We start from the raw sequence: 27,356 nt of genomic DNA, 5'->3' as shown, positions 1-27,356 counted from the left end.
GAAAACCAAATTTAGCATAGTCTTTTACAATTTAGAACTCTTCCATTACCCATCTATTCAATCTTCCTCCCAATTAAATGATATAATCATCAAATAGGAAAATTCTAGCAAATCAAAAACCTCAGAATGAATTAGATATAAACACTATCTAATTAAAAAATTGTGACATATAATAAATGTATCCCAAGATCAGGTGCCTGAGAAAGAAGACCCAGTGTCCTTTGACCCCAGACACACAGTCGACAGACTCAGGGAGAGAGTCTGGTTTGTTGGCACCCTAACCACCTTGAGCCCAACCCACGCCCTTGACACATGCCTCCAGACGCAGGCACACATCTGCATCTGGATGACAGCAGGCACCTCAGCCTGTAATATGAGTGGCAAGGTCGCTAGTTACAGGCTCACCAGAGAGAACAGGCAAACGCAGGTGCTGTGACCACACTCATTCAGTCAAGAGATGGCATTTTGATGGCTGATCAAACTTGGCTATCACTTGCAATTGGAAAGGTTCATTTAAACATAAAAAAAACTCTTGCAAAGCAGTGTAATAAAGAAACATGGATTTGCTATTTAATTCTAAAAATCTGATCAACTCCTTTTGCACTTTAGTAAATAAAAGAGGATGTAATTGTCGAAACACAGGATACACAGTGAATCTGAGGGGTGGCCAGCAGCCTGCAGTGCTGAGTGCATCATGCAGACAGGACACAGTGTGACCGGGCTGCCACTAGGCCAGCCTCTGCCCACTGCAGTGCTGCTGTTGTACCCCATCACCATGGGCCTCAAATTTCCTCAATTCATGTCCCAGAAGAAAACTACCCATTTCCCTCTTTCGGGTGTGATTTTTCAAAGGATCCTGGATTTCTGTGCTGTCAGTATGTCAATATCCTTGGCACATCACAACACTCAACAATGTGTATGTGTGCCTACTTATGCATATGTCTGTGCCTTTGTGTGTCTATCTGCATGTATTTCTCTCTGTGTGTGTTTCTGTGTGTCTGCATATGCGTGTGTTTATGTATTTGTGTCTATCTGCATCTATGTTTGCACATGTGTGTGAGCATGCACTGGGGTGTGTGCGTGTGTGTACGCACACATGCCTGTTCCAGAAAAAGTCCATCAGGAGAAGGCATCCAGTTCCCCAGAGACCCCAGGCTCTGCCCACACTGGGACAGCCCTGTCAGCACCATGCTGAAAAACTGCACATGCATCGGCCTCTGTCCGGCTCTGACGGGGCAGGGGCAGCGGAGGACAGTAAATAGAAAATCGGAGCACAAATCAACTGCAGAGAGTCGTGCTCTGAAGTGAGACACATCACCTATGTGTCAGAAATTTTTCCTTCATTTGCTGAGAACACAGTAGGAACAAGATATGATTTCCCAAAGTAAGAATGCCCCCATACTTACCTGGCAGGGGAGATACCATGATCACCAAAGTAAGAATGCCCCAAATGCTGGCTTTAGATTTTAAACACAGGCCTTGATTATTGTGTCTATGATAGAGCTGAGATACAGTCTGTCCAAGTAATGTAATTACTACCTATAATGTTATTAAAATTCTGTATATGGCACATAATACCTGTATTTATTCTACAATTTTTTTTTTCTTTTTTTGCACAGCTGGCCAGTACAGGGATCTGAACCCATGACCTTAAGGTTATAAGGCTGTGCTCTAACCAACTGAGCTAACCAGCCAGACTAGAATTCTAAATAATACATTCCTACAACTTTTTCTTGATTTGTCAAAGTTAGGTATTTTTTTGATTCCTGGGTAGAAGGATTTGGCTGGCCTTTGTCCCCAGTTCTGAGAGTCATTCTCTAAACCCTTGGAATTTCTGGATGAGAGGAGTGACTTTGTTATTTCTGGTGGGGTTCCGCTGGACCATGCTTGAGTTTACAATAATGAGGGGTTGAGGGGACTCACAGTGGCCCCTAAATAATTTATGCTGATGACGTGACTCAGGATGGGGCTGGCCACACCAGAAAGACCAGCATGTGATTAGGGGGCTGAGGCTTTGAGTCTGATGAAGTCAGCTGACCTCCTGGGAGGTGAGGCGGGATAGAGGTCAAGCTCAATCATGTGGCCAATGATTTGGTCAATACCCCCTATGTAATGAGACCCCAATAAAGGCTCTGGACACCAAAGTTCAAGTGAGTGTCCCTGGATGGCAGTCCTCCTTCAGTATTGTTCCACCCAATGCCAGGAGGGTTGTACACCTCCAAGGACAGGAAAGCTTTTCACATGGAACCTCCCAGACTTTGCCCCATGTGTCTCTCCCAATTTGTGTCCTTTTGTTACAACTAACTGTGACTGTAAGTGTCGAGTCTTTCACACACAGGGGAAGGAGGGCCTGAATTTGTAGCCAGGTGGTCAGAAGTGAGGGTGGTTCTGGGGACCCCACATCTGTGGCTGGTGTCTGAAATGAAGGCAACTTTGTGGAGGGCTGTGCTCTCAGACTTTGCAGTCTGGCAAACTCATTGCAACCCCCTAACAGAAAAACTAAGGTTTGGCACCAGCATCCTAAGGCCCTACTCATATGTCTCAGCAAAACCAAGACTCAGTTTTCACCTTATCAGGACCCTGATGAATCCTGGGCCCAGGAGGGACCTTCCCTGGTATTCATCCTGCTTGACGTTTGTTGAGTTTCTTGTATCTGCAGGTTTACAGTTTTCAAATTTGGAAAATTTTAGGCCATTAATTTTCAAATATTCTTTTCTGCCCACCCATAACCTCTTTCTGGGATTCCAATACTGGCATATTAGAACACTCAATATGTCCAGATTTCTGATGCTCTTCACATGTTTTTCATGATTTTTTTTGTCTGTGCTTCAGTTTAGATTTGTTTCCATTGGTTGTAATTTTGAATTCATTAAACTTCTGCAAAGTATAACCTGATATTCTGCCCAAGTGAATTTTTCATTTCAGAGATTATATTTTTCATCTTAAATTAAATTCTTTTATATAACATCCATTTCTCTCTGCATTTTGTCTGTTTTCCTTTGAGTCCTTGAGCATATTTACAATTGCTGTTTTAACATCCTTGTCTGCTAATTCCATGATCTCTATCATTTCTGTGTTTGCTTTTCACTGATTGATTTTTCTCTTGGTTATAGGTTGCATTTTCCTGGTTCTTGGCATGTCTAGTAATTCTTGATTGGGTATTGGACATTATAATGTCACGTTGTTAAGTGTCTGCATTTTGTTATTATGGTTTAGAAAGTGTAAAGGTTTTTTTGGCAAGCAGTTAAGTTACTTGCAAATTAGGTGCATCTTTTAATGATTTGTTTTTGGCATTTGTAGAGTGGGCATAGTAGTCAGCACCCTAGAGCTAGTTTGGTGCTACACTAAGGCAAGACCCTTCTGGCAACCCTACTGAATGTCTAGGTGTTCAGTGAGGTTCCTCCATTCTTACCGGTAGAAACTCAGATGTCCCCATGTGCATGCTGTGAATTTTTCAGCTTACAGTTGTCAAGCACATGCACAACTGAACATTCAAGTAAAGACAGAGGGCACTTGTGTTGGTTTCAGGAGCTCTCTCCTCTCCCATAATGCACCCTGCAAATTCCAGCTGTTTCAGCTTCTCCAAATTCCAACTTGTTTCCTCTACTAAGCAAGACTTCTGAGTTACTTTTGAATTGTGATTCCAGCCAGAAAGCCAGGGAGATAAGAGGGCTCATCCCATGTGTTTCCTCGAAATGTCCAGTTTCTGAAAACAGTTGACATATTTTTCCAGTTTTTCACTTATTTTAGGCGAAAGAATAAATCCAGACCCTGCTACTACATCATCATGAATAAATTTTAAACAAAATATTTTGACTATAGGCAAAAAAAATCAAAACAAATACTGAACTCTAGTTGGTGGGTTTGTGTTTCACAGTGGTAAAGATTAGCAATTCCAAAACTTATTTCTGTGTTTTCTAGAATTGAACAAATGGGTAAATATACTAAGAATAATAAGGCAAGGATTCTCAGTGTTTAAGGAAGTTAGAAAAATGGAAAGAGAAAAGACTAGAATGAACTCTGCAGTGCTGAACTGGAATTGGAGATATCAGTATGCACTCATGGTTTTACAATATAGATAACTACGTAGAAATAAACACACATGCACGCACACACACATACACACACACACACTATGGGTTGAATTGTTTCTCCAAAAAAGATATGTTGAAGTCCTTACCCCCAATACCTCAGAATGTGAACTTGTTGGAAACTGGGTAATTGTGGATGCAATTAGTTAAGATGAGGTCATACTGGAGTAGTAGGATTGGTCCTTAGTCCAGTAAGACTGGTGTCCTTAAAGGAAGAGAAGAGACACAGAGACAGAAAAACACAGGGAGATGCCATGTGTCACAGGGACAGAGACTGCAGTTAGCAGCTGTAAGCCAGGGATCAGCAGATGGCCACCACCAGACGCTGGACAAGGCAAAGACTCCACTCAGAGTCTCAGAGCAAGCAGGGCCCTGCGACACCTTGATTTTGGACTTCTGGTCCCCAGAACTGTAAGAGACTACATTTCTGTTGTTTGAAGCTACCCAGTTTGTGGTGCTTTGTTACAGCAGCCGCAAGAATCTAACACATGCAGCTCTCAAAAAACCCTCAGGCATGGCACTAAAATCCTGGGTGGCACAGTTTTATGTGTCTTCTCCGGTTTCAATAATATTCAGATATACAAAATCCTGTTTTAAAATGCCTTTTCCAGATAATGAAGCTTTAATGACTTACAAAAACTATGGGAAGTAGCAGCATGTACAACACTGATGGAAGGTGGAGGTGACCACATAAAGCAGAGTCTCCATTGAGGGCTGCCCCATGACAAGCCTCAGGTGTCCCTGGGCTCCAGACTCAGGTCACTGCATACCGGACCCTGCCCAACAGGTGTGCCCGAGACAGTAACTCTGAGTCTTGCAAAGAGAGCAGGGGACACACGTGAAAACCAGCCTGCCCACGGAGCATGCGACATGTCCAGGAGACGACAGCTCACAGGCACTGGGGGGACCAGGCAGTACCCACAACCCCAAGAAGTGGCCCTCAATAATGCTCCAAGTGGTGTGGACTCCAGATAACCCAGAGGAATAGCCCAAGGAAGTGAGAGAAGAGCACAGCTGGGGAAGGCCCCCCCCCTTCTTTGAGAGAGCGAGAACAATAGCCAAAAATACTTGGCCAGGTACTCTCAGAGAGCAGCGGAAGTTTTTTAAGTCAATCCCCCTGACATGACACTGACCTCAGGAACATCATGCAGGGATGATCCCCAGCGCAGGTTCCTCCCAGAGAGCTTGCTCAGCCCGCGCCCTGGGGGTAACCTCAGCGACCAACAAAAACAGGATTCCGCAAGCATTGGCCATCGCATTTTTTTGGTCAGAAAGCAGCATAAGCGCAAGTGCATCTTCACCAACACAGAGCAACCCCGGCGACTGGTGAGAAGGGAATGTGTACATGGCAGCATGCCTAATCTCATTTTTGCAAAATGCAAAATGCATATATGTTTTTGATGGCATGGCGAGAACTTTAGCAGACACATTTTTACAGGGAAACCTCTGGGGATGTAACTAATTTCTTCCCTCATCTTTGTATTTATGATTTCTAATTTTTCTACAATTAAGATGCATTATTTGTGCAATAAAATATTTTTTTAATTAATTGAGACTATAACAATTTAAAATACATGTTTCAGGAAAATGGGCATTTTAAAGATTAGTTAAATAGGGCTGAAAAGTCTTTAAAGTTTGGTTTCCATGGACCACACTCAGCCAGGCCCAGAAGGCCACCTGAGCTGCGGAAGCCCACCTGGCTCCTCCATGTGTGGCTTGGGAGCCCACGGCCATGTTCCCCCCTGCCTCTGACTGAGGATAGCATCAGCCCTGTGGCCATCAGAAGAGCCGCCTGGCAAGCACACCCAGGGCCTGCCGCTTCCCCCCAGGAAAAGCAACCCTGACCCCCAGGGGTCCTGAACAGACAGTGGCAGCAACAGGCATGAGGGGGCCACAGAACGACCCCTTCCTCTCCAGCTGCAGAGCTCAGCGTCCTGGCTCAACTCTGGGCCAAACACTCAGTAACAATTCAGCCAATACACAGGTGGGATGTTAAGATCCAGCAGCAAAGCAAAAGGCACCCATGTTTCAAAGCACTCATGGCACACGTGTGCGCACACACATCTCTGGCACACACCAACACAGCAGGAGGAGAACTTAGTGTTGAGAAAGACAAAACCTCAGCCAGGCAGGCCACAGCCCACTGTGCAGAGGCCAAGGCAGGGCATCCCAGGACTTGGGCCATATCACGAGGCCGAACCACACTATACTGCTGGCATTCAATATTTCACCACCAAACCGGCCACTTGGTGGTGGTGTTCAACATGGCACTAAATGGCTGGTGGGCAGGAGGGCAGCTGACTGACCGACCCTCTCATACCACCTCGTTCCTGGATGGAGACTGAGAAGTGGCGTCAGTGCCACCTTCAATGTCACACTGGCTGGAGCCATGGCTCCCCGGCCCGGCCCCCACCCTGGCCCAGGCACACAATCCCCATATGCATAGTCATGACCCAAGGGCTGGCCCACACCTGCTCTTGCAAACAGAAGAGACCAGGAGGGCTGAGTATTGTGCCCATGAGGAACAAGGAGGAACAGGAGGAGGAGAGGACAATGGCCCAGGACATAGAGGAAGCCTGTGGGGCAAGCGGCCCCAAGATCACCCTGGGCAGATGTCCCCAGCAGGGCATCCAGAGTGCCTGTGAACGGCCTGCTCACCGGTTGGTGGAGCCGTTGTAGCAGTAGTTGGGCAGGAAGTCGTAGTTGAGCTCCCAGAAGACATGGAGGGTGATTCTCCCGTAGGGCGCTGACACATTGTGGTTGGCCTCCCGGAACATGGCGTCAAAGCTGTCCAGTGTCAGGTACCTGCTCAACAGCTTGTGGGTCATGCGGTTGATTTCCAGGAGGCCGTCCAGCTCCTACGGGATGATAAAGGCAGGGGTGTGAGGACAAATGGGCAGGAAGGAGGCCCTGACCCAGTGGCCTCTAGTCCCCACCCAGGCTATGTGGTTCTTGACAGGGACATGGATGTGGAGGGGCTGCACCGAAAAGGCTGCCAGCAAGCCAGGCCGAGCATGCACCCAGCAGGGGTCTGGTAGGTGACAAGCTCACTGCTCATCCGCCCTCCCCACAGCCCTTGAAGTGCCCCCTCCCTTCCACGGTAGCTCCCACTAGGCCATCACCCGTCTCCACTGCAGGCACCGCCGCACCATCCCCCCACTCTAGGTCTACTACACTGAAATCTGACTTGAATCATCATGAAAGAAAGTACTGCTGCCAACCAGTCCCCAGCCCCAGAGCTCCTTGAGTGAAGGGGAGGAAGGACTTCGTGAGACTAACGAAAGTGCACAGTGTAAATCCTCCACCCAGGCTCCCCCAGTGAGACGGACATGTGGCCATTTATCTTAACGACCGTGCACTGGAGAAGGGGAGATAAGGAGGTAACGAGAATGCTCAGGAGTACTGAACGCCAGCTCTGAACTGACATTAATTCCTAACATTTCAAAGACATCACAGCCCCACAGTCAGTCTGGTGAGGTCAGATGATCCACAGGCTGTGGCTATGTCCCCAGTTCCAGGATTTACACCTGGAGTGACACTCCTGCACAGCAGGGCCAGCATCTTCTGCCAATTCTATCTCTGCCACCAGTTTCTCTGCCATGACCTCTCCAGACAAGGCTTGGGTGGTGCCTCCTCTCTTGTCTCCTGTGAGACTCCAACCACACGTTAGGTAGTTTTACTGCTTCCCAGGTGGATCTGATGCTTTTTCCTGTTTCATTGACTTTTACTTTTCTCTGTTCCTTAGTTTAGATGTTTTCTAATCTCCTGTTTTTCTGTTCCTTAATCCTGTCTTCTCCTGTGGTCAAATTGCTATAAATCATGTTTGATTCTTTTTTTACGGATTCTAACTGAAGAAATCCTCCTTCCTTCGTCTCTTTTATCCATGTTTTCTCCCGTCTTCTTGAGCACATCAATCATAATTATTGTAGATAAGTCCTGATTTGCTAACTCAATGTCACCAAAGGGTTTGTTTTTATTGTTGCTTTTTTCTCTAAGTGTGGTTATATGATCTTGTCTCTTAAGTCTGGTAGTTGTTTATTGAATGCTAAATATTGTGTATAAAAAAAACTGTGGAGGCTCCCAAAGCAGTTATTTCCGCAGAGAATACCCTCTGCAAGGCAGACAGAGCTGGGGCTTGGACACCGTGGTCCATCGGGCAACCGAGCTGAGGTGAGGCTGTGCAGTTCCAGTGAGACTCTTCCTACCTCTGATTTGCCCTCCAGGAGGCTTTTAATTAAGAGCCCAGCAGGTCTTGACCTTCAGTATGAAGAAACTGTGAGAAATTCTGCTCTGCTTTTGGAGATTTTACCACTTAGATCTTTAGCCTGCTGTCCTGTACTGCACCAGAATTTGGCAGATATCTCCAGTGTGACCCAGCTACATGCTGCAGTCCCATCCAGTCTGCAGCATTGTTACTTGAGACCTCACAACTGCCCAAAGCTCTGCATGTCTTCTGTTGTACAGCAGAGCCTGCTGCCTGGGCCACGCCCAGATTTCCAGCCTCTAGCCCCTGTCAAGAGCTGGCAAACGCCCCACAGCTGAGAAGTCTGCCCTCTCTGGAAGTGGAGACCTTTGAGTCCTTATGCACTTGTAGTACTGGGAGGGAAGGCTTTTTCCATTTTCATTTTTGTATTTTATTCTGCTTTCGGGTTGTCCTCTGCAGGACTGCTGGCCTGCCACAAAGCCCTGCACCCTCCCTGAAACAGAGTCTCACAGAGGCACCTGCTGCTCTTCCTCTCCACGAAGACAGCGAGTAACCCCACGGTGTGACTTCCCTCCCCCACCCAACTCTGTCCTGTTCCTCTGGCCTTTCTTTTTCTGCTTGTGAAAAAAAGACCATGCAGTTTCATTTATTACTGATATATAACACATTCTAATATCTTACAAGGTTAGTCCTCCCTCATTTTCCTTTTCAAAGTCACAGGAGCACTTGATAATCTTTTACCAAATAAACTTGGGGAACTAAATCTTTACTATTCATCTTTCCAACTAAGAACATGCTTTTTCCAATTTACTTGCATCACCCTTCATCTGCCTTGGCATTCAGACTTCCCTGTATAAATTTTATCACATCAAATTCATTTCCAAAATGTACATCTTTTTGCGATTATTGTGATAGAGTTAAAAATCTATATCTAGTAGCTCATTACTACTAAAATATAAGGAGGTGGGCCAGTTAGCTCAGCTGGTTAGAACACAGCATTGTAACACCAAGGTCAAGGGTTTAGATCCCCATACAGGCCAGACACCAAAAAAGAGGAAAAAAAAAACCATGTTATTGAATTAAGTAGAATGCTATCTATCTTTTGCCACAGTTAGGTGTAATTTATTCAAGATTAGGGTTATTTGCTCTTTGAGGTCAATTTAGAGTATTGAATACTAAAAGTAGATGCTAAAAATGATACTTGATATGCAAAACTCCACTAGGCATTTCTTTTATTACCTGTACGAGAATTGGACCTACCACTAATTCGCCCTATTAATAAGGACAAAAGGAAATTCAGTTGTGGTACTTACAACTATCGATGTCAGGTCTTCACTCTCAAATCGTCCAATTGCCAGTTCCAGAGACTTGTACATGGCTGCGGAGACACGCTGAGTGATCAGCCGATTGAGGTCTATCGACCTGCCAAGAAGCTGGAGGGGAGGAGAGGGTGAAGAACGTCAGGGACAGAGCCGACAGGAAAACCCTGAGAACCGCAAGAGCAAAAAACAGGCAAAAAAAAAAAAAAAAATTTCACCCAGAAACCTATTTCAAAAGATAAAACAAATGGGGAGAGATTGGACAAGGGGCATAAAGAATAATTACGATTTGTAACAATATCTATGCTAGTCATATTGATTTGATCAATATATCTCAATGTTGAACCCCCAAAATATGTTTAATCAATTTTGATTTAACAAAAATTTAAAATAAATAAATAAATTCTAAAAAAAAAAAAAGATAAAATGAGCAAAATTGATTTCTAGGAGGATATGGTAAAAATTTAAACATTTTTGATGAAATTATATATTTAGTTGTCATAACCAAATACCCTACTTTCCTGGAGCTGAAATTCTGCATGCAAAGGCCTTAAATGACTTCTGCAGTGTCCTTTGCACTGAATTTACCTTAAATCATGGGCAGAAAACATGAACCTCACCAGACACACTGAAGGATCTGGATCTGTCATTACAGCACTGCTTTCAGCAGTGTGCAGGACCTGTCTCTCACCACACAGAGTGGCCTGCACATGTCTCATTTTTCACAGGGGTTGCAATGACAGTAAGAGTTCAGAGTCCTAAGAACATATCTGTACCTCAATATAACTTCAACAATGTAAAAATATGGCAAAGCCCTGGTGAGAAATGTTCTAAAATGTGAATGGTGGTTATCCGTAGATAGTAAAATTAAATGGAATTTTTCCTACAGTTCTCCACATTTTTAAAATTTTATTTTTTGTGATGTTTTTAAAAATGTGACAAAAACCAAGCACTGTAATCTTTATTTTAAACTCTTCATTCTGGCCAGGAGAAAGCTTGTCTGTGATATTCTGAGCTGACAGGAATTCCTCACCTTCAATCTTTTGTATACTCTGGCTTTTTGGCTCCTGGAGAGGGGCCAACCCCTCTGGGCCACACCTGCTCCCAGGAGCCCGTGTGGGGTGGCTGCAGAGTGCTGTGCATCTTTCCTTTTGTTGGATGTTATCCAATAGAAATTTTTTGTCTTTAAAAGTGTAATACTTTATAACGATGTTCACACACTTACACAACATACTGAAATCTATGAAAACCTGGTTAGCTATAAGATAACCCCAATATTTTCCACATACATTCCATGTTTTCACCATGGCTCAGGAGAGGCCTGACCCACCTGCACGTGCCTCTGCTTGAGCAGTGTCTCGTAGCGGTTGGATGGCGGCAGGTGGATTGTGGCTCCCTGATTCTTGCATTCTGATCGTAACCGTTTATCAAGAAGCAAACTAGTATAGAAGGAAGAGAATATTTTTCACACATTGTAAATTTTAACGAAACATCAGATCAAATTATCCAAGATTTCCTATCAAAATCACAAATCACATACCTTCCTGCCATAACCTTATAATATGCAAATATCTGGTCTGCCAGCTTGTAAACAAATTGGTCAAAACATAGATTCACCTAAAGGAAAAGAAAGCACACATTAGATTTTGATTCCCTAAACCAAGATCAAATAACACAACTTAAAAACCAAAATATTTTAAGGCAACTAATTGAGGCTCTTACTAGGAAAGAGAAACTAGAAACCATCTGACTGTCCAACAACAGCAGATTAAACAAATTATGGTGTGGCCAGGAGTGACCACTTCATAGCCAGTGAAAGTGATGTCAGAATTGTTCTTACTGAGGGAGAAAAACGTTCCTAACTCTCTTAAATGCAAATGAATATGAAAAAAGTCCCTCTTCACCATGTGCTCCCAGGGAGCTGATGTGCTGTCCATCTGGCATCCCCACCCTTGGGAACCCCTGCTTCCCCTGGAGCAGGAAGGCTGTGCTGAGCAAGGAGGTTGGTCAGAAGACACCCTGAGAAGCCACACCCTCGCTTGCAGACGGTGCTAGTACCACACCCTGCAACAGGATCAGAACACATGTGCTCAAGGGGAGCGGCCCAGGACCTGCAGGGCTGACAGATGGTGCCTGTATCACAGGTGACCCAGGGACTGGGACATCTCTCTGAAGAACCACTTTCAGGTGGTCTTTGTGAGGAGGCATAGGAGGCCCTGATGCACAAAGCAGTATGTTGAGGTAAAATTCTCTCATATCTTAAGCTGGAGAAGACTCGTCTCCTCAGCTCTGTGTACGCTGACCTGATAATTCCACTTGTGGGAACTTGTCCTCAAGAAATAATTTGACGCAAATAAAAAAGTATGTGCCAGGAAGTTCATTGAAGTCTATTTATAATAACCAAAAATAAAGTACTACAGAAAAAAATGGGCGATGCAGTGCAAAGATGGTGTTCACAACAGGAAAAAGAGGGACACTGGCACTGGCCCCAGTGATCGATCACCACATGTGCAGACACGGAGAGGGAGGTGTGGTGGAAGTGCTCACACCAACATGCTAGTTCACTCATTAAACTGCCCTGTATTTTAAAGAAAGTTTAATTCCTTGAACACTCAGAGAAAAAGAAAATTAAATTAAAGAAAATTAAGAGGGACCAAGGCACCTGGGCCCTTACCTCTGCCTCGATTTCATCATAGAGAAACTGCTTGTTGAACCTGGTAAGCGCATAGTGGGCACTGTCGTTGTACAGGTCCAAGGAGTAAAGGACGTACCTGCAGAGGGCAGTGGGCGGTGGTCACTCCCAGCCTCCCACTCCACAAGAAATTTAACTCATTTTTTTCCTCTATGTGAGGAAAAACAATTTCTTACTTCAAACACCAAACAGTGTTCCTGTCCAGAGCCCATGGTAGACGTGCCAGAGACCACCTGCCACATATCCAAGGCAAGGGGAATGCCGGGGACAGCCGTGTGGCCTATCTCACAGGGAGGCGCACACTCACTTCAGGCTATGAACAGACGAGGGCCTCCACCTACCTGTGTCTTCTCACCATGCTTTAAACTTTTTCACCACGAGTATGTAGTATTTTTTTAAAAACAACAAAGCTGAGTTATTTTCTTATTTTAAGAATGAACTGACTTAAAAAAAAAAACAATGAAGGTCTTGGGTCACCCAGGTGTTACGAGGGATCCATGAAGACTGATAAGCAAAGAACTGACCTGCAGGATTGGTCCCCAATCATTCACCACAACCCACGCACCCCCTTTTATTGCTTTCCCTTGCACAGACTTCATATGTTGAAAGACTCTGACCCCTCTGCCCTGGCAGAGCCTTGACCCTGAAAACCAAGCTGTTCCTTCAGTATTTCCTTTCCCAATTTCATCTAGGTCAAAAGCTGTGCTGCCCAAGAGCCCACACCCCTGCGTGACAAAGGCCCAGGAGGCCCAGGCTCACTCATCCCCCTGATCCATGTGCACGCCCAAGCCTCGCCCAGCACCCGAGCAAGGCAGGAGCTTGATCAGTTTCACTGCCTGAACTCCTGACATCAGTCTGAAGCCAAGAAACTGGCTGCTTGTATTAATCTCCGAAGCTTTACTCCAGGAAACACAATTTAAATGAAATGCTAAACAGAGCCCAACCCCCCCCCTCCTGGCTCCCAAATGCCTTCGAGGACCCCCGTCACCACAGACAACACTCACTCCATCATGGATGCCTCCTTGGTCTCCAGAATGTGGTCCGTCAGGATCCAGGGCATCGACATCTCGATGGGGAACTGGATCCTCCTGCCCATGGTCAGCTCCAGGAAGAACTCTCGGAACCACAGCTGTGAGAGGTCACAGCACTGCTGCAGTGTTTCTTGAAGGATTCAAACAACACCACGTTATCTTCCCAAGCAGGAAGAGATTCAGCAGAGACAACAAGAGGGGGCTGTGTGCTGGTGCCGGCTCCTCCATGCTCAACCGCGACAGCCGTGCAGCGAGGATGGGACAGGAAGGGGTTGTGGCGCCTCACACCAGGGACAAGATCGGCTGGACCCTGGGCTTTCTGAGCAGGCAGTACCCTCCTGCCAGCAGAGGACTCATCAACCGTCTGAGCCTCTTGGTGGGGTTGGGGAGGGGGGAAATGTCCTTTTTAAAAGGAGAAATTAAAAAATGAGATCATGGTTTTTTTATTTAGAGTAAAAACCAATATCTAGGACACATCATTACAGGTACACTCAGGGGAGGTCTAGCTAATGCAAAAATACAGATTAAAAAAAATGTTTCTGTCCTTTCCTGGAGTTAACAACAAAAGCATTAGTATTTGCTCCAATCCCTGCAGCACCCCAGCCAAGACAGAAGCCTGCTATTCCAACCAAGAGACAGTGGCAAAGGAGTGGACACAGACCACTTGAGCACTCAGGAAACATCCACCAGTGCCCAATCAAGGTAGCCAGGTGTCACCTGGGACCAGGACTCACCTGGCTCAGGGCACCTCCCACCTGCCTGCACACTAAATCATGCAAGGGCTGTTTCTGATATCTATCAATGGGTCCCTTTCCAGGAGATGGTTTACTGGTTTACATTTGCCTGTGCTTCTGACCCTGCGTGGGCTGCAGAGACCTGGTGTTCATGTTGCAGGGCCAGCCATGCCGCACGAAGCACACAGCCAAGGCCAGGGCCAGCAAGGGAATGGGGGAGCCTCAGGACGTGTAGCCACCACCACAAAGGTTAGGACACATCGCTGTCCAGGTGTGTGAAGGGGCCAGGGCAGGGGATGACCAGGCAGGCAGAAGCATTCTAGATAAAGTTGTTAGTGGTTTTAGAACATGCCGGGCTAGACGCTGGTCAGCAGTATCTCTTACCACTGAAATTTATCAAGTGAGTGTAGAAGAATGACTCTCGATGAAATTTTTCTATGTCCAATATGGTGGGCCCCTCAAGGCTACTTCTCAAGGTTTTCTTGGAACCACTTTTGTCTGCAATGAGGGACTCTAGCATGGTTCTCACCATGTAAAGCTGCATTATCCAAGGAAACATTTGTGGGGGAGAAAATATACACGGTACGTTAGTTATACCAAACTCAGAAAAACCACAGGAGAAGGACTGCTTGCTACACCCTGACAGGAGCCGGCCCCGAACTGCACAGCCGAGCGCTCGGCCCAGCTCGGTGAGCTCCTCCAAAGAGGTCCAGTGCCCATCTAAGTGGCCAAGCCGCTGCTGCTTGAGGGAGAACAACCTGTTCTGGAGAAGTTCATCTCCACACTACGAAGGTCAACAAGAAAAACAAACGATGTCTTACCACCAAAGGTTAAAAGAGGTGGATAGGTGTACGACTGCCTCAGAAACGTGTTTACCACATGCAAGAGCCTTTCCATGCCCAGAGACTTGAGCTGCCTCAGCAGCTCGGCAGAGCTCAAGGACTCGGCCATGGTGCGCACCAGGAAGAGCTAGACAGGACAGACAGGGAGGGGAGGCGGGAGAAAGCCGTTAGTCACAGGACACACACCCGGGCGGGGACGCGGGACAGACACAGGGGAGTGAAGGCAGGCAGGGCCGTCCTCGTGGAGAGGCCAGGCGCCGTCCTCCCAGACTTTGGAGACGATTCACACAGAGCCAGCAGTGTGCTTCGCCAGTAATTTTCTACAGAGTGACAGGAGCGAGAGGTTCCAAGTCCCAGATGGGAGCAGACAAGCGAGGAGGAGATTACGTCAGGTGTGAGAGTCAGGGAAGGCCTGAGCACACCAGGAGAGAGGGCGGCTGAAGGCCAGGACACACAGAAGCCATGTCACCATGTCCCAACTCTTCATCTTTAGGGATGACCGTTTGTAGACCCAACAGAAAAAAATCACAATCATGCACTTAAACACCCATCAAGAAACACAGTGCAAGTATGTATGAGGGTACTTCAAAACGTTTGTGGGAAACAGAATCAAAAGAGTGTGAATTTTTTCATGAATTCTGTGAAGTACTGGACATGTAGACTGCCACCTCTACTTTGGGAACAGGAGTTGAAATGGACTCAAATTCACTCTGAATGAAAACGAGCCAGAGACTCAGACGATGTCTCTGCTAATGTTCCAGATTTAATTGGGTGGGGACCACAGAGGCAGCAGAAAAGACGCAGGCAATGCTTTCTTTGCCAGAGCCCACAGCGGTGACAGTGACGCCCACCCCCACCCAGCACGGACCCGCCCTGGATCAGGATGGACCCGCCCCCGGCCCAGGATGGACCCGCCCCCGGATCAGGATGGACGCGCCCCTCCGCCCACCACGGACCCACCCCCACCCAGCATTGACCCGCCCCGGCCCAGGATGGACCCGTCCCCGGCCCAGCACCGACCCGCCCCCGGCCCAGGATTGGCCGCCCCCACGAGCAGGGTGGAGGAGACGAGAACCTGCGTGCTGGAGGGTCCCACGGCGCGCCGCGGCACTTTGATGTCGAAGCCGCTCTTGGGGTCCTTCTCGCCCCGCAGGGCCGGGTCATTGAAGGGCTCGTGCCCCGTCTCCCAGTCACACACGGTCTTCCTGATGGCCTGCAGGACACTGAGCAGCCCCGTGCGGCGGTCAGCGAGGCCGGGCGTGTGGACAGACTAGCTCAACGCGAAATTTTAAGAGGTTGTCCTCCCGAGAACACTACTGCTCCCACAAGATTTCACTTAGCTGCAACGTGCATCAACTGGCCCAGAAGCGAAGTTGTATTTCCTGGACACTCACCACAGAAAGGCAGCCTGGGTCCTGCTGAGGGTCCCGGCCGGAGACCACAAACAGCCCCGACAATGGAGCTGCACCTGCCTGCGGCCCCACACACTCGAGGAGCCTGGGCACGAGCCCACGGGGTGGGGGGAACGTGACCCGTGGCCGACAAAGCTCCACTTGCTGAGACCCTGGGGCACCTCGCGCGGACCAGACGCACCACCACGCGGACCTGGTCACCTCGTGTGGAACGTGTCAGATAATACGCTGCACATTCCATAGGCTTTGTTGCTGAGGCTCTATTCCTTGTCAAAGGCAAGCACTTTCTTTCTATACCTGGCATGCCCAAGCAAGTCCTATCTGTAAACACTACCCCTCTAAAGTCAGGAGGGACCCCGGGAGGCACGTGTCTGAACATCATGCAGAAGGCACAGCACAGCGAGCCTCCTGTGAGGCTAAGCCCTTGCAAAACAGCAGGCAAGACTCGGGAAATGAAAACCTTGAGTTGACAGAAGGTAAACCAGTAAACCTCACATGTAAAATGTTATTAACACTAAAAATTAATACCATGCTGGGTGACAAATATTTGCAAATGCCCATAAGCTTCATTTTACATGAATGTCTTTGAAAGACAACTTTACCTAAAGGCTCAACATTAAGAGAAAACAAGCTCAAGATCTCCACTGGATTTCTGCAATATCTACATAGCTTTTGACAGATTTGTAGGGCAGACCAGAAGAAATAAAAGCAAAATTATTGAAGACAATACACGTTGAAAGGGGGATAGTGTGGGACTGTGCGTCCCCACAAGCCTGTGGAATCAGAATTGTCAGGTAGATTTTGATAAACTCCTCTCCATAGTAAATACTCCCCATCCCTGGTCTGCAGACTCCTTAAGACACTCTGTAGTTGAGGTGTTGGTTGTTCAGGTTAATAACTGGACCCACTGCATTACATTTAGAGCTAATTTACCAAAAGGGCGTGTGGAGGCTGAAGGTAAGTGCATTGAGTCTATACATGAAAATTTAATTATCCCAAGTCTGTCTTAGGACTTCTAGATGGAGAGTGAAAGGGGTGTGGGCAGCTAACCTCTGGATGACGTTCTTCTTCTTCTTGATGGCCTGCCGCAGCGGCTCCCTGAGGGTCACCTGGGAGAAGTCCTGCAGTGCAGCGTAGACAGTGTGCCGGATGGCATGGTTGAACACACTCTCCATCCTCCCCATCAGCACCTGCAGGCCTTTGATCATGGCGATCACCTGCAGGGGACAGAGCTTTTAGCTCTGGGGGTGACCAGGGATGGCCCTTGTCAGGAGCAGCACCAAGCTTCATCGGCCTGGCACATGCCATGCTGGGAAGCTGCCTCCTCCTCGCCCACAGCTCCTCTCCCTGGCCCTCCCCATCAGAACATGAACAACTTGAGGACAAGGGCACATCTGCCTCAAAACAAACCCACATCCACAAGGGCACTCCCTCCTGCAACAGACTTTGAATGGAAAAGAAATAAAAAGATTCAGGAAAGCAAATATGACATTAACAAGAAAAGAAAAAAAGAGGTTACAGGAATTTGTAGCCCAAATCCCACTTGTTAAACAATAATGGCACATTCAATGAGTGTGCATAAAAGTGGCCTGGAAAAGATACACTAGACTGTGTAAAGTCCACCCCTGCAATGGCCTCACACGCACTGTACCTTCCTCATTTCACACTTATGTTTCCGATATGTTTACTTTAGGGAATTGTTTGATGATTTTACATTGCTTTTCTAATCAAACAAAAAGAAAAAAGGAAATTTCTATAAAAAATGCAAATGGGAAAAACTCATTTGAATGAAAATGAAAATACTACATATTCATATCCATAGGAAGCAGAAAAAGGCATGCCAAAAGGCAAGCAGACAGTCAAAACACTGAAAATAATAATCACCTAGTATTCATTGTGAATTTCTACAAAGAACAGCAAATTAACCTCCCCAAAGTAGAAGGAAATAAATAGCCACAAGAAAAACTAATGAAACAGAAAACAAGCATTATAATCAAGAGTAATCAACAAACACAAAGCTGTTTAATAAATAGTCAAATGCTCAGCAAGACTAACCAGAAAAAAAAAAGAGACAAGGCACAGATTACCAGCATTAAGAATGAAAAACTAACATTTACTTCACACTTTACAGATATTAGGATATTCTGAGAATATACTTCCATAGGACAGACATACAGATCAACAGAACAGAATTAAGAACCCAGAAATAAACCCTCCCATTTATAGCCTATTGATTTTTAATAGGGTGCCAAAACATTCAATGCATAAAGATGATCTTTTCAACAAACAGTATTGGACAACTGGATATCTCTCCGTGTGCAAAAGAATAAAGTTGGACCCCTGTGCAGGAAAAGGTTAATTCAGCAGATCTAGATTGCTCAAACCCTGCACATTTCCAAGAAAGGCCTATCTTCAGGACTGGCCTTTGGGTGACATCTAGGAACTGAAATCTGAGCCTTGGGAATATTCTGTCTGCAAAGAGTGTTTTTTGTATGCCCATGGCCTTGGATCATTGCTGTACTAGTTTGACCAGATAGTTTATGCTAACAATGTGACTAATGGCGACCACCTGTTTTTGATCTGGGGGCCTAGAATCTTTTTTTGGGGGGGGAGGAGGTTGCCTAGAATCTGAGTAGTTGAGGTCAGCCACACATGCCTGACATCCCCCCCAACCCCCCAATAAGAACCCTGAACAGCAAGGTTCAGGTGAGCTGTCCTGGTTGGCAATGTCCCATGCAATTGCAATAGTAGTAGGGGACATCTAGAAGTTTGCACCTGGTTTCTCCTGGACTTCACCCATGCATCTTTTCCCTTTCCTGATTTTAATCTGTGTCTTGTCACTGTAATAAAGCATAGTCGCCTTGAATATAACAACTACTGAGTCCTGTAAGTCGTAATGATTCCTTGAATTTGAGGGTGACTTACAGACCCTTGACACAATGCTTACCTCACACTATATAAAAAATTAACTCAAAATGGATGATATATCCAAATTAAGAGGTAAAACCATAAAACCCTTAGAAAAAAACACACAAGGAAATCTTTACAACTTGGGTTAGGCAACAGTTTCTTACATATGACCTCAAAAGCACAAGCAACAAAAGAAAAATAAATTGGACATCACCAAAATTAAAAACTTTTGTGCTTTTAAAGACCCCCCCTGCCCCCCATTAAAAAAGTAAAAAGACGACCCACAGAATGGGAGAAAATACTGAAAATCATTCTGTCTGGTAAGGAACTGGTATCTAGAATATATATTTTAAAAACCCTTAGAACTCAATAACAAAAAGATAACTCAATTAAAAAATAGGAATAGGATCTGAGTAGACATTTCCCCAAGGAATATGGAATACGCACAAATGGCCAATAAGCATATGAAAAGATGCTCAGCGCCATCAGTTATTAGGCAAATGTGGAGGGTACTAACATTATTAAGCACATGTATTTTACAGGGCTGAACTTTTTAGAATTGCACATAGAAATACTAAGCTTGGGAAAGACAGAAAGCTTTTCCTAGGCTAAAGTCTCTGTTGTAGATAAAGAATTGTAACATGGCAAAAATGCTGGCTCTAAGGGCAGATGTCCTTGGTGCAGCTAAACCTAATGATTGTTACCATGACGAATATCTTACTGTTCTTTTTGTAACCACCTATGTTCTTTTTCTGTAACTTTCCTGCCTGGACAATAAAAACTGAGAGAAAACCTCATAAAAACTGAGAGAAAACCTCGTTCAGGGTTAGTTTCCAAGAATTCTTCTCCCTTGAAGGATTTGCCTGGAATTAACCCTGCTGGGGCCTCTTTCTCTCACTGCTCAGAAGAAATGGGCTTTGAGTATTCCTTTGTGTCTCCGTCACCTGGGGAAGAGGTGACAGAAAAACGTGGGCCGAGCCCGTGGTGCACTCGGGAGAGTGCGGCGCTGGGAGAGCAGTGACACTCCCGCCGTGGGTTCGGATCCTATATAGGAATGGCCGGTGCACTCACTGGCTGAGTGCTGGTCACGAAAAAGACAAAAAAAAAAAAAAAAAAAAAAAAAAGAAAAATGAAATCAAAACCACAATAAGTTACCACTTCACATGCACTAGGACGGCAAGAATAAAAAACACAGATAATAACAAGTGTTAGTAAGGATATGGAGAAACTGCAACCCTCGTTTACTACTGGTAGGAATGTGCTACCACTTTGGAAAACTACCTGGTAGTTTCTCAAAATGTTAAACACAGTGTTACCATATAATCCAGCAATTCCACTTCTTGGTATATAATCAAAAGAAATGAAAATATGCATCCACACAAAAACTTGTACACAAAAGTTAATAACAGCATTATTCATGATAGTGAAAAGGTGAAAACAAACCAAATGTCCCTCAACAGATGGAAGGATAAATAAAAATGTGATATATCTGTGCAACAGAATATTATTCAACCATGGAAAGAACAAAAATACCTGTGTGAACCTTGAAAACACCCTGCTAAGTGAGAGAAGCCAGTCACACAGGACCACATATCGTATAATCCATTTATATGAAGTGTCCAGAGTAGGCAAATCTACGGAGTCAGAAAGACTGGTGGTCGCCTGGGGGTGAAGCGAGGGAAGAATTGCTAATAACGAGTGTGAGGCTTCTTTCTGAGAGAGCAAAAATGTTCTAAATTTGATTGTGATCACACAACTCTGTGGATATACCCAAAGCACTCAATTTCACACTTTATACGGGTGAATTGTACGGTATGTGGGGAAAAAAAAAAAAAGATGCTACCAAAAGAATGAACTTATTATGAAAACTTATTTACTTTGAAATAAATTTATTGGCATTTTTATCAGGATATGAATAAATCTGTAGCTCATTTGACAGAGAAATGACAAACTGATAAGTCTTTTTTTGAGTATGATATATTTCTTATTATGAAACTTATTATGAAAAATATTGTCAAAAATTAGAAAACAGAAAAATTCTCTGAAAAGATATCTTACCAAAACTGATACAAGAAGAAATAGAAAATCCGAATACGTCTATATCTAATGAAGAAACTGAACGTTTCAAAAAACACACCCAAAAGAGAAGGCTTCACCAGTAAATGCGAACAAACATTTAAGGAAGAAATAATGTGAACCTCACACAAACTCTTCCAGATGTTAGAAAAGAAGAGAGCATTTCATGAGTCATTTTACGAAGTCAGCATCCAAAAAACTTGAATTAAAGCTTATAAATCAGTAATATTACCTACTCTATAGGTGTGAGCTGAGCACAGTGACTTCTTTCCCCAAAGTACACTGTGGAAAGTGGAGAGGTAACTTTACAACAGAGACACCTGACAGATGTGCTCCCAGCCACGTGCTGGAGGTCGGCATTGCCTGTGGTAAGCCACTAGGACAGTGCCCGTGATGTGTGTGGCGAGAAGGGCTCTTCCTTGCTACGGTCTTCCTCCCCAGACCCATAACCCCAGTCCAACAAGAAAAAAATAAAAACATCAGGTAAATCCCTACAAAATATCTGAGTAGTGCTCCTCAAAACTATCAAGGTCATCACAAACAAGGAAAGTCTGAGTAACTGTTGCAGCCGAGAGGAGCCTAAAGAGACATGACGATTAAATGTCATGTGGGATCCTGCATCAGAAAACATTATAGAAAAAATGACGAAATAAAGTATGGAGTTTAGTTAATAATAGTATATCAATATTGATTTATTAATTGTAACAATATTAATGTAAGATATTAATAATAAGGGAAAATGGGTATGTGGGTACTCTCTATACCATCTTTGCAATTTTTCTATAAATCTAAGTGTTCTAAAATAAAAAGTTAATTTTTCTAAAAATGCAATATTAAAGGTTACTCTCACTCATTAACTTTGATAGAAAAATCCTAAGTAAAATATTAGCAAACTATATCCGGCCATATGCAAAGAGGATAATACAGCATAATCAAGACGAGTTTATACATGGAATGCAGGGCTAGCTTGACAATAAGAACTCAATCAAAGAAAAAAGTGAAAAACTAAAAAAAATCCAATCAAGGGAAACACACCACATTACTGGAATAAAAAAGTCATATGAGTATTTCAGTGGATGCAAATATTAACAAAATTAATGTATATTCATAATATGACCTCTTAGCAAACTAGGAATAGAAGGCAAGTTCCTTAATCTGAGGAAGGGTGCCCAGGATGGCCTACAGCAGGCACGTCCTAAGGCAAACCCCCTGAGACAGAGGCCAGACAAGGATGTCTGCTGCCTCCACTCTATGTAACAACTAGTGACCTACCCAGTGGGATTTAAGAAAGAAAAAAGAAAAGACAGAAGGATGGAAGAAATAAAGCTGTCATCAATTATAGATGATATGATCGTTTAAGGAGAAAACTCAAAAGAATGTACGGATAATTCATCAAAATTAATAAGTGAGTTTAGACAAGTTGGTACATATAAGGAAAAAATAATCTTAAAATTTTACGTTTTAAACACCAGTGACAAACATTTAGAAAAATTTTTAAATATACTGTCTATAATACCCAACACCTGAAAATAAAGCTAACAAAAGATGTCCCATATTTCTGTAGTTTATAAAACAGAAGTAAAAGACAATCTGCACAAATGAAGAGATATACTATACTCAAAAAAAGACATGCTTGTCATTTCTACCTAAAATGATCTATAGATTTATTCATTTTTTTTTTTTTTTTTTTAAAGATGACCAGTAAGGGGATTTTAACCCTTGACTTGGTGTTGTCAGCACGACACTCTCCCAAGTGAGCCACGGGCCAGCCCTGATTTATTCATATCCTAATAAAAATGCTAACAGGTTTGACTGTGGCATATATAAAGCTGATTCTAAAATGTATAGGAAAGTACAAAGGCAAGAATAACCAAGGAGTTCCTGAGAAGACAGACACACGCACCAGCCGTGGCAGATCCGAATGCAGCTGAAGTGCTGTTGGACAAGGATGCACACACAGGCCAGTGGATTAGAACAGAGAGCAGGAATGCACCACACATGCAGCGACCCTGATTTCCTACAAAGTTGACAAGATAGAGCAGTGGGTGGGGAGGGAGTAGGGTGTTTCAAAAATTTTCAGGTGAATTTCAGATCTCAATGTGAAAGGCAGAATAGGAAAACATCCAGAAGACAATGCAGGAGAATATGGTACACAAAGATTCCTTAAACAAGACAGGAAAAGTACACTATAAAAGAAAAGAAGAACTTCTGTGCATCCGAAGGCCACGAGGAGTGTGTGGAGCCAAGTCACGTACCCGAGAGCATGGAGTGGGGCCGCTTCTCCTCCGGCTCATGTCCCCGACCCAAGAAACTGCCCCCATGCACAACTCATAGCACGTGACAGCCTCGACCACCTGCCCACAGGGAGCATCAGCGCACACCGGGAACCACAACCACCCTTTCTCTACCTATTTTTTCCTGCTTTGACTACTCTGATCATGCAAAGGGCTGCCCTACGTAGAAGCAAGGATGTGAGGCAGGCAGTTTTGTCTGAGTTTCTGCTTTTGCTCCTGACAGGAAAGGCAGTGGGAGGCAGAGCGTGTGAGAAGGACAGACAGCGGCTCACCTCCACCAAGGCGAACTTCTCCTCGCTGGTGTAGTTGTAGCGTGTGGCCCGCTCGTACTCCTCCGCGTTGTCGGGGCAGTCCTTGTTGGAGTACTTGTCAGTGGGGTGCACAAGTTTCCACGAATACTGTGAGGAGAGACATTCCGCACTGAAGGCTACCTGCCTGACTTCGGTCTGACGCACATGTCCATACTAGAGCCACCAAAAGGTCATAATCTGCTGCATTATGAAAGTCACACACACACACTGTCCATCTCCATGAAAGGGCAAACACCCTGGCCATGTGACTTCAGATTTAAGAAACACGCCGGGCAACAGGGCCTGGATTTTGTGTGTTGAATTTCTAAGACTCTAGTTCTTTCATTGCTATTAAAAATGAGAATTTCCTTTCAAATGATCATGTCCCAATATGATCATTTTATCTGATTAAAATAAACCACAAAGGGAAAACACTTATGACTTACAGGTATTGAAATCTTTATATGGCACCAGAAACAATTTTACTAATATTAAACAACAGATAGTAATGGCTAGATCCCCAAAAGGAAAATGTTTTTAAAAATGAGAATCAAAGACCATAATAATGGCACAAATTTAATTCCATTGATATGTTTTAAAAGATGAGGCCCTTAATTTATAAGACATCAATGAAATGGACCTTGAGTCACCTTAGAACATTTATATTGATCCATATTCTTATTTCTAGGGTCAAAGACTTAAGAAAAGCTGATTTGTTCTTGATCCAAAGTTACTGCAGAAAAAATATCTAGTCAATTTCATGACAGCTTGGGAAGAAAAGCACTTCTAACCAAGCAGGAGGTGGCTGTGCTTTCAGTTCCTTGAATTTCCAAACACACGGGGGCGCAGCGCCTACCACTTCCATTACGTGCGCGCTCCACTGTGACAGCAGCTGCAGGCCCTGCAGGGCCAGGTCGAAGAGCTTCCGGTACTCCGCGTCCGTCTTCTGGGCCTCCTGGCGGCCCGACCCAGTGACTACCTAGACCACAAACATCAAGAGAAAAACTACAGACATGTTTACCTGCAGACCCAACAAACTGACTCTAGGAATCTATCCTAAAGTCACATGCGCAAAAATACAAAATGATTTGGCCACAAAACCCTCCACTGCAGCAGAAGGAGGGCAACCTCAGAGCCTGAACAACAGGTGCTCTGCAGCTCTCCAAAGCAAAGGAAAAGGTGCTGCCAACCCCCAGAGGGATCTTCTGGATGTGGTGTTAGGAGAGACATATTCACTCCATGCTTCCCAGTACAGCAGAGCCAGTGTGTCATGAGTGTCTGCTTACATCAAAAGATAAAAATCTAAATTCAGAAGGGGTAACCCAAGGGAAGGAAGGGATAGGGTGGAAGGGAAGGCAGGCTTCTTTGAATATATCATTTTTAGATGTGACATTGGAACCATGAAGTATTTCATGTAATTGAGACATAGGATTAAATTAGAAGGAAAAAGTAATCCCTAAAACTCAAATGAAAAATGGAACAATGGATAAAACTGTGTATCAAGATGACACCATGAGCACTCAGAGAGGAACCACCCCAAGCAGCTTTGAAACACCATGGTTTGATGTAACACCCCTAAAGGAAGAAATGTGAAAGTCAAAGTTACTTGTAAAACTAACCTTAAAATAATTTTTGGTCATTGTAATTAGTAGTGCTGGTATTGTTAGATTGTTACTGGGGTCACTAAGAACCAGGATTTTCAGCATGGGAGAAAAAGGAGAAAGATAGAATAAACCTGAAGTAGACTGACTTCAAAATAGCGCTAAAAAAGAATTAATTTGTTAACTTAGATAATGCTAGGGAACCAATTATTTTCAAAACTGAAGCATAAAGCTCAGGAAATCAAGCTACAACCCTGATTCACCTGCAAGAACTAGACCTCAGAGCAAGGCTCCTCTGTCCCAAGGAGCAGCGAGGGAAAGACAAAACTTGAACACCACCATTCCACAGCCCTAGAGAATTCATGAGTCTGTGCAGCAGATAGGCCACGTCACAGTGATGCAGCTGCACGCTGTGTGTCTGCAGCAGTCCACGGCACAGCCCATGAAGGGCCACGTGGGCTGAAAGAACAGAGTCTGATCAGGCCTCCAGATCTAACTATCAATGTGCTGGAAGCACAGGGGACAGAGGTCACAGCACAGGACACCACAGGGAGTGAGAGACAGAAAAGAAACACATCTACAAAGAGACAAACCAACCAACTCAGTGTCTGGATCTTATTTTGGATCCTGAGGCAAACAAACTTGAAAAAATAAACCATTTATGAGTCGAATAGGGAAATGCAAGTAATGACCAGCTATTCAACACTGAAGAATACTTAATGTTTTTAAGTCTAATAATAATATTATGGTTATGTTTTAAAAGAGTCCTTACAAGGAGACATGAGAAACAGCTGCAGAGGCATTGCTGCGTTGTCCTGGATTTGTTTCAAACTGACCTGGGCCGTGGCACGGTGCTGGGCGAGAAAACTGTGACAGTGCCTGAGATGGTGCAAGGCCACAATTGGTCCCTCTCCCTCCTGTGCTCAAAAATTCACAATATGAGGAGTTTAAAAAAACTGCCCAGAACTTAGAGCTGGTCACTGTCAGGAGATGACCAGTCTGGGGACTCTGGGAGGCAATGTGGCCTGTGCAGGTGGCACCACTGACCTTCTCTGAATGACTTGAACCCAGCTGCCGTCCCACCTCAAAACAAATCCTTACCCTCTAGTCAAAAGAGTAGAGTAAACAACCTGAAAATGAAATTAACAACTCCACTTATAATAGCATCAAAAAGAATAAAATACTTAAGGATAAATTTAACAAAAGAAGTACAAGACATGTACTCTAGAAATGACAAAACGTTGTTGAAAGAAATTAAAGAAGGTCTAAATGAATGGAAAGATATCTCATATTCACAGATTAGACAATTCACTACTGTTAAGATAGCAATACTTCCAAACTGATCTACAGATTCAATGCAATCCCTATCAAAATTCCAGTTGCCATTTTGCAGAAATTGACAAGCTGATCCTAAATTCAAATGAAAATTCAAAAGATCCACAAACAATACTGGCAAAAAAGACAAAACAATCTTGAAAAAGAGCATAGTTGGAATTCTCACACTTCCCAATTTCAACCTTATTACAAAGCTGTGGTAACAAAGAAAGTGAAGCACTAGCATAAGGATATACATGTGGACAATGGAACAGAGTGAGTCTACAAGTAGACCCTGGTGATTACAGTCAATTGATCTGATGACAGCACCTGTATGAGGAAAGAATAATCTTTTTAACAAATAGTGCTGCAAAAACTTAATATCATGCACAAAAGAATGAAACCAAACCCCGTCTCACACCATATGCAAAAATTAACTCAAAATGTAGTGTAGATCTAAATGCAAGAGCTAAAGCAACAAAACTCTAGAAGAAAACAAGGGGTAATGCTTTATGACCTTGGGTTAGGCGATGGTTTCTTCAAAGA

General features: G+C 44.4%; 1 protein-coding gene across 2 annotated transcripts in view; it reads right to left on the bottom strand.

The window, feature by feature from the left end:
- Positions 1 to 27,356, bottom strand: part of CYFIP1 (cytoplasmic FMR1 interacting protein 1) — a 100,416-nt gene that overhangs the window by 20,228 nt on the left and 52,832 nt on the right. For both annotated transcript variants that reach the window (XM_063090697.1, XM_063090698.1), the window contains exons 12-22: positions 24,752 to 24,874; positions 23,878 to 24,003; positions 17,376 to 17,542; positions 15,989 to 16,136; positions 14,456 to 14,609; positions 13,311 to 13,467; positions 12,289 to 12,385; positions 11,155 to 11,231; positions 10,945 to 11,053; positions 9,609 to 9,728; positions 6,750 to 6,949 (exon numbers count right to left, since the gene is read on the bottom strand). In XM_063090697.1, the coding sequence (XP_062946767.1) occupies positions 6,750 to 6,949; positions 9,609 to 9,728; positions 10,945 to 11,053; positions 11,155 to 11,231; positions 12,289 to 12,385; positions 13,311 to 13,467; positions 14,456 to 14,609; positions 15,989 to 16,136; positions 17,376 to 17,542; positions 23,878 to 24,003; positions 24,752 to 24,874 (1,478 nt within the window). The remainder of the gene's footprint in view (positions 1 to 6,749; positions 6,950 to 9,608; positions 9,729 to 10,944; positions 11,054 to 11,154; positions 11,232 to 12,288; positions 12,386 to 13,310; positions 13,468 to 14,455; positions 14,610 to 15,988; positions 16,137 to 17,375; positions 17,543 to 23,877; positions 24,004 to 24,751; positions 24,875 to 27,356) is intronic.

The sequence above is a fragment of the Cynocephalus volans genome, chromosome 3 (genome assembly GCF_027409185.1).
Source record: "Cynocephalus volans isolate mCynVol1 chromosome 3, mCynVol1.pri, whole genome shotgun sequence".
NCBI lineage: Eukaryota > Metazoa > Chordata > Mammalia > Dermoptera > Cynocephalidae > Cynocephalus > Cynocephalus volans.
This window is presented reverse-complemented; position numbering and strand designations above follow the sequence as displayed.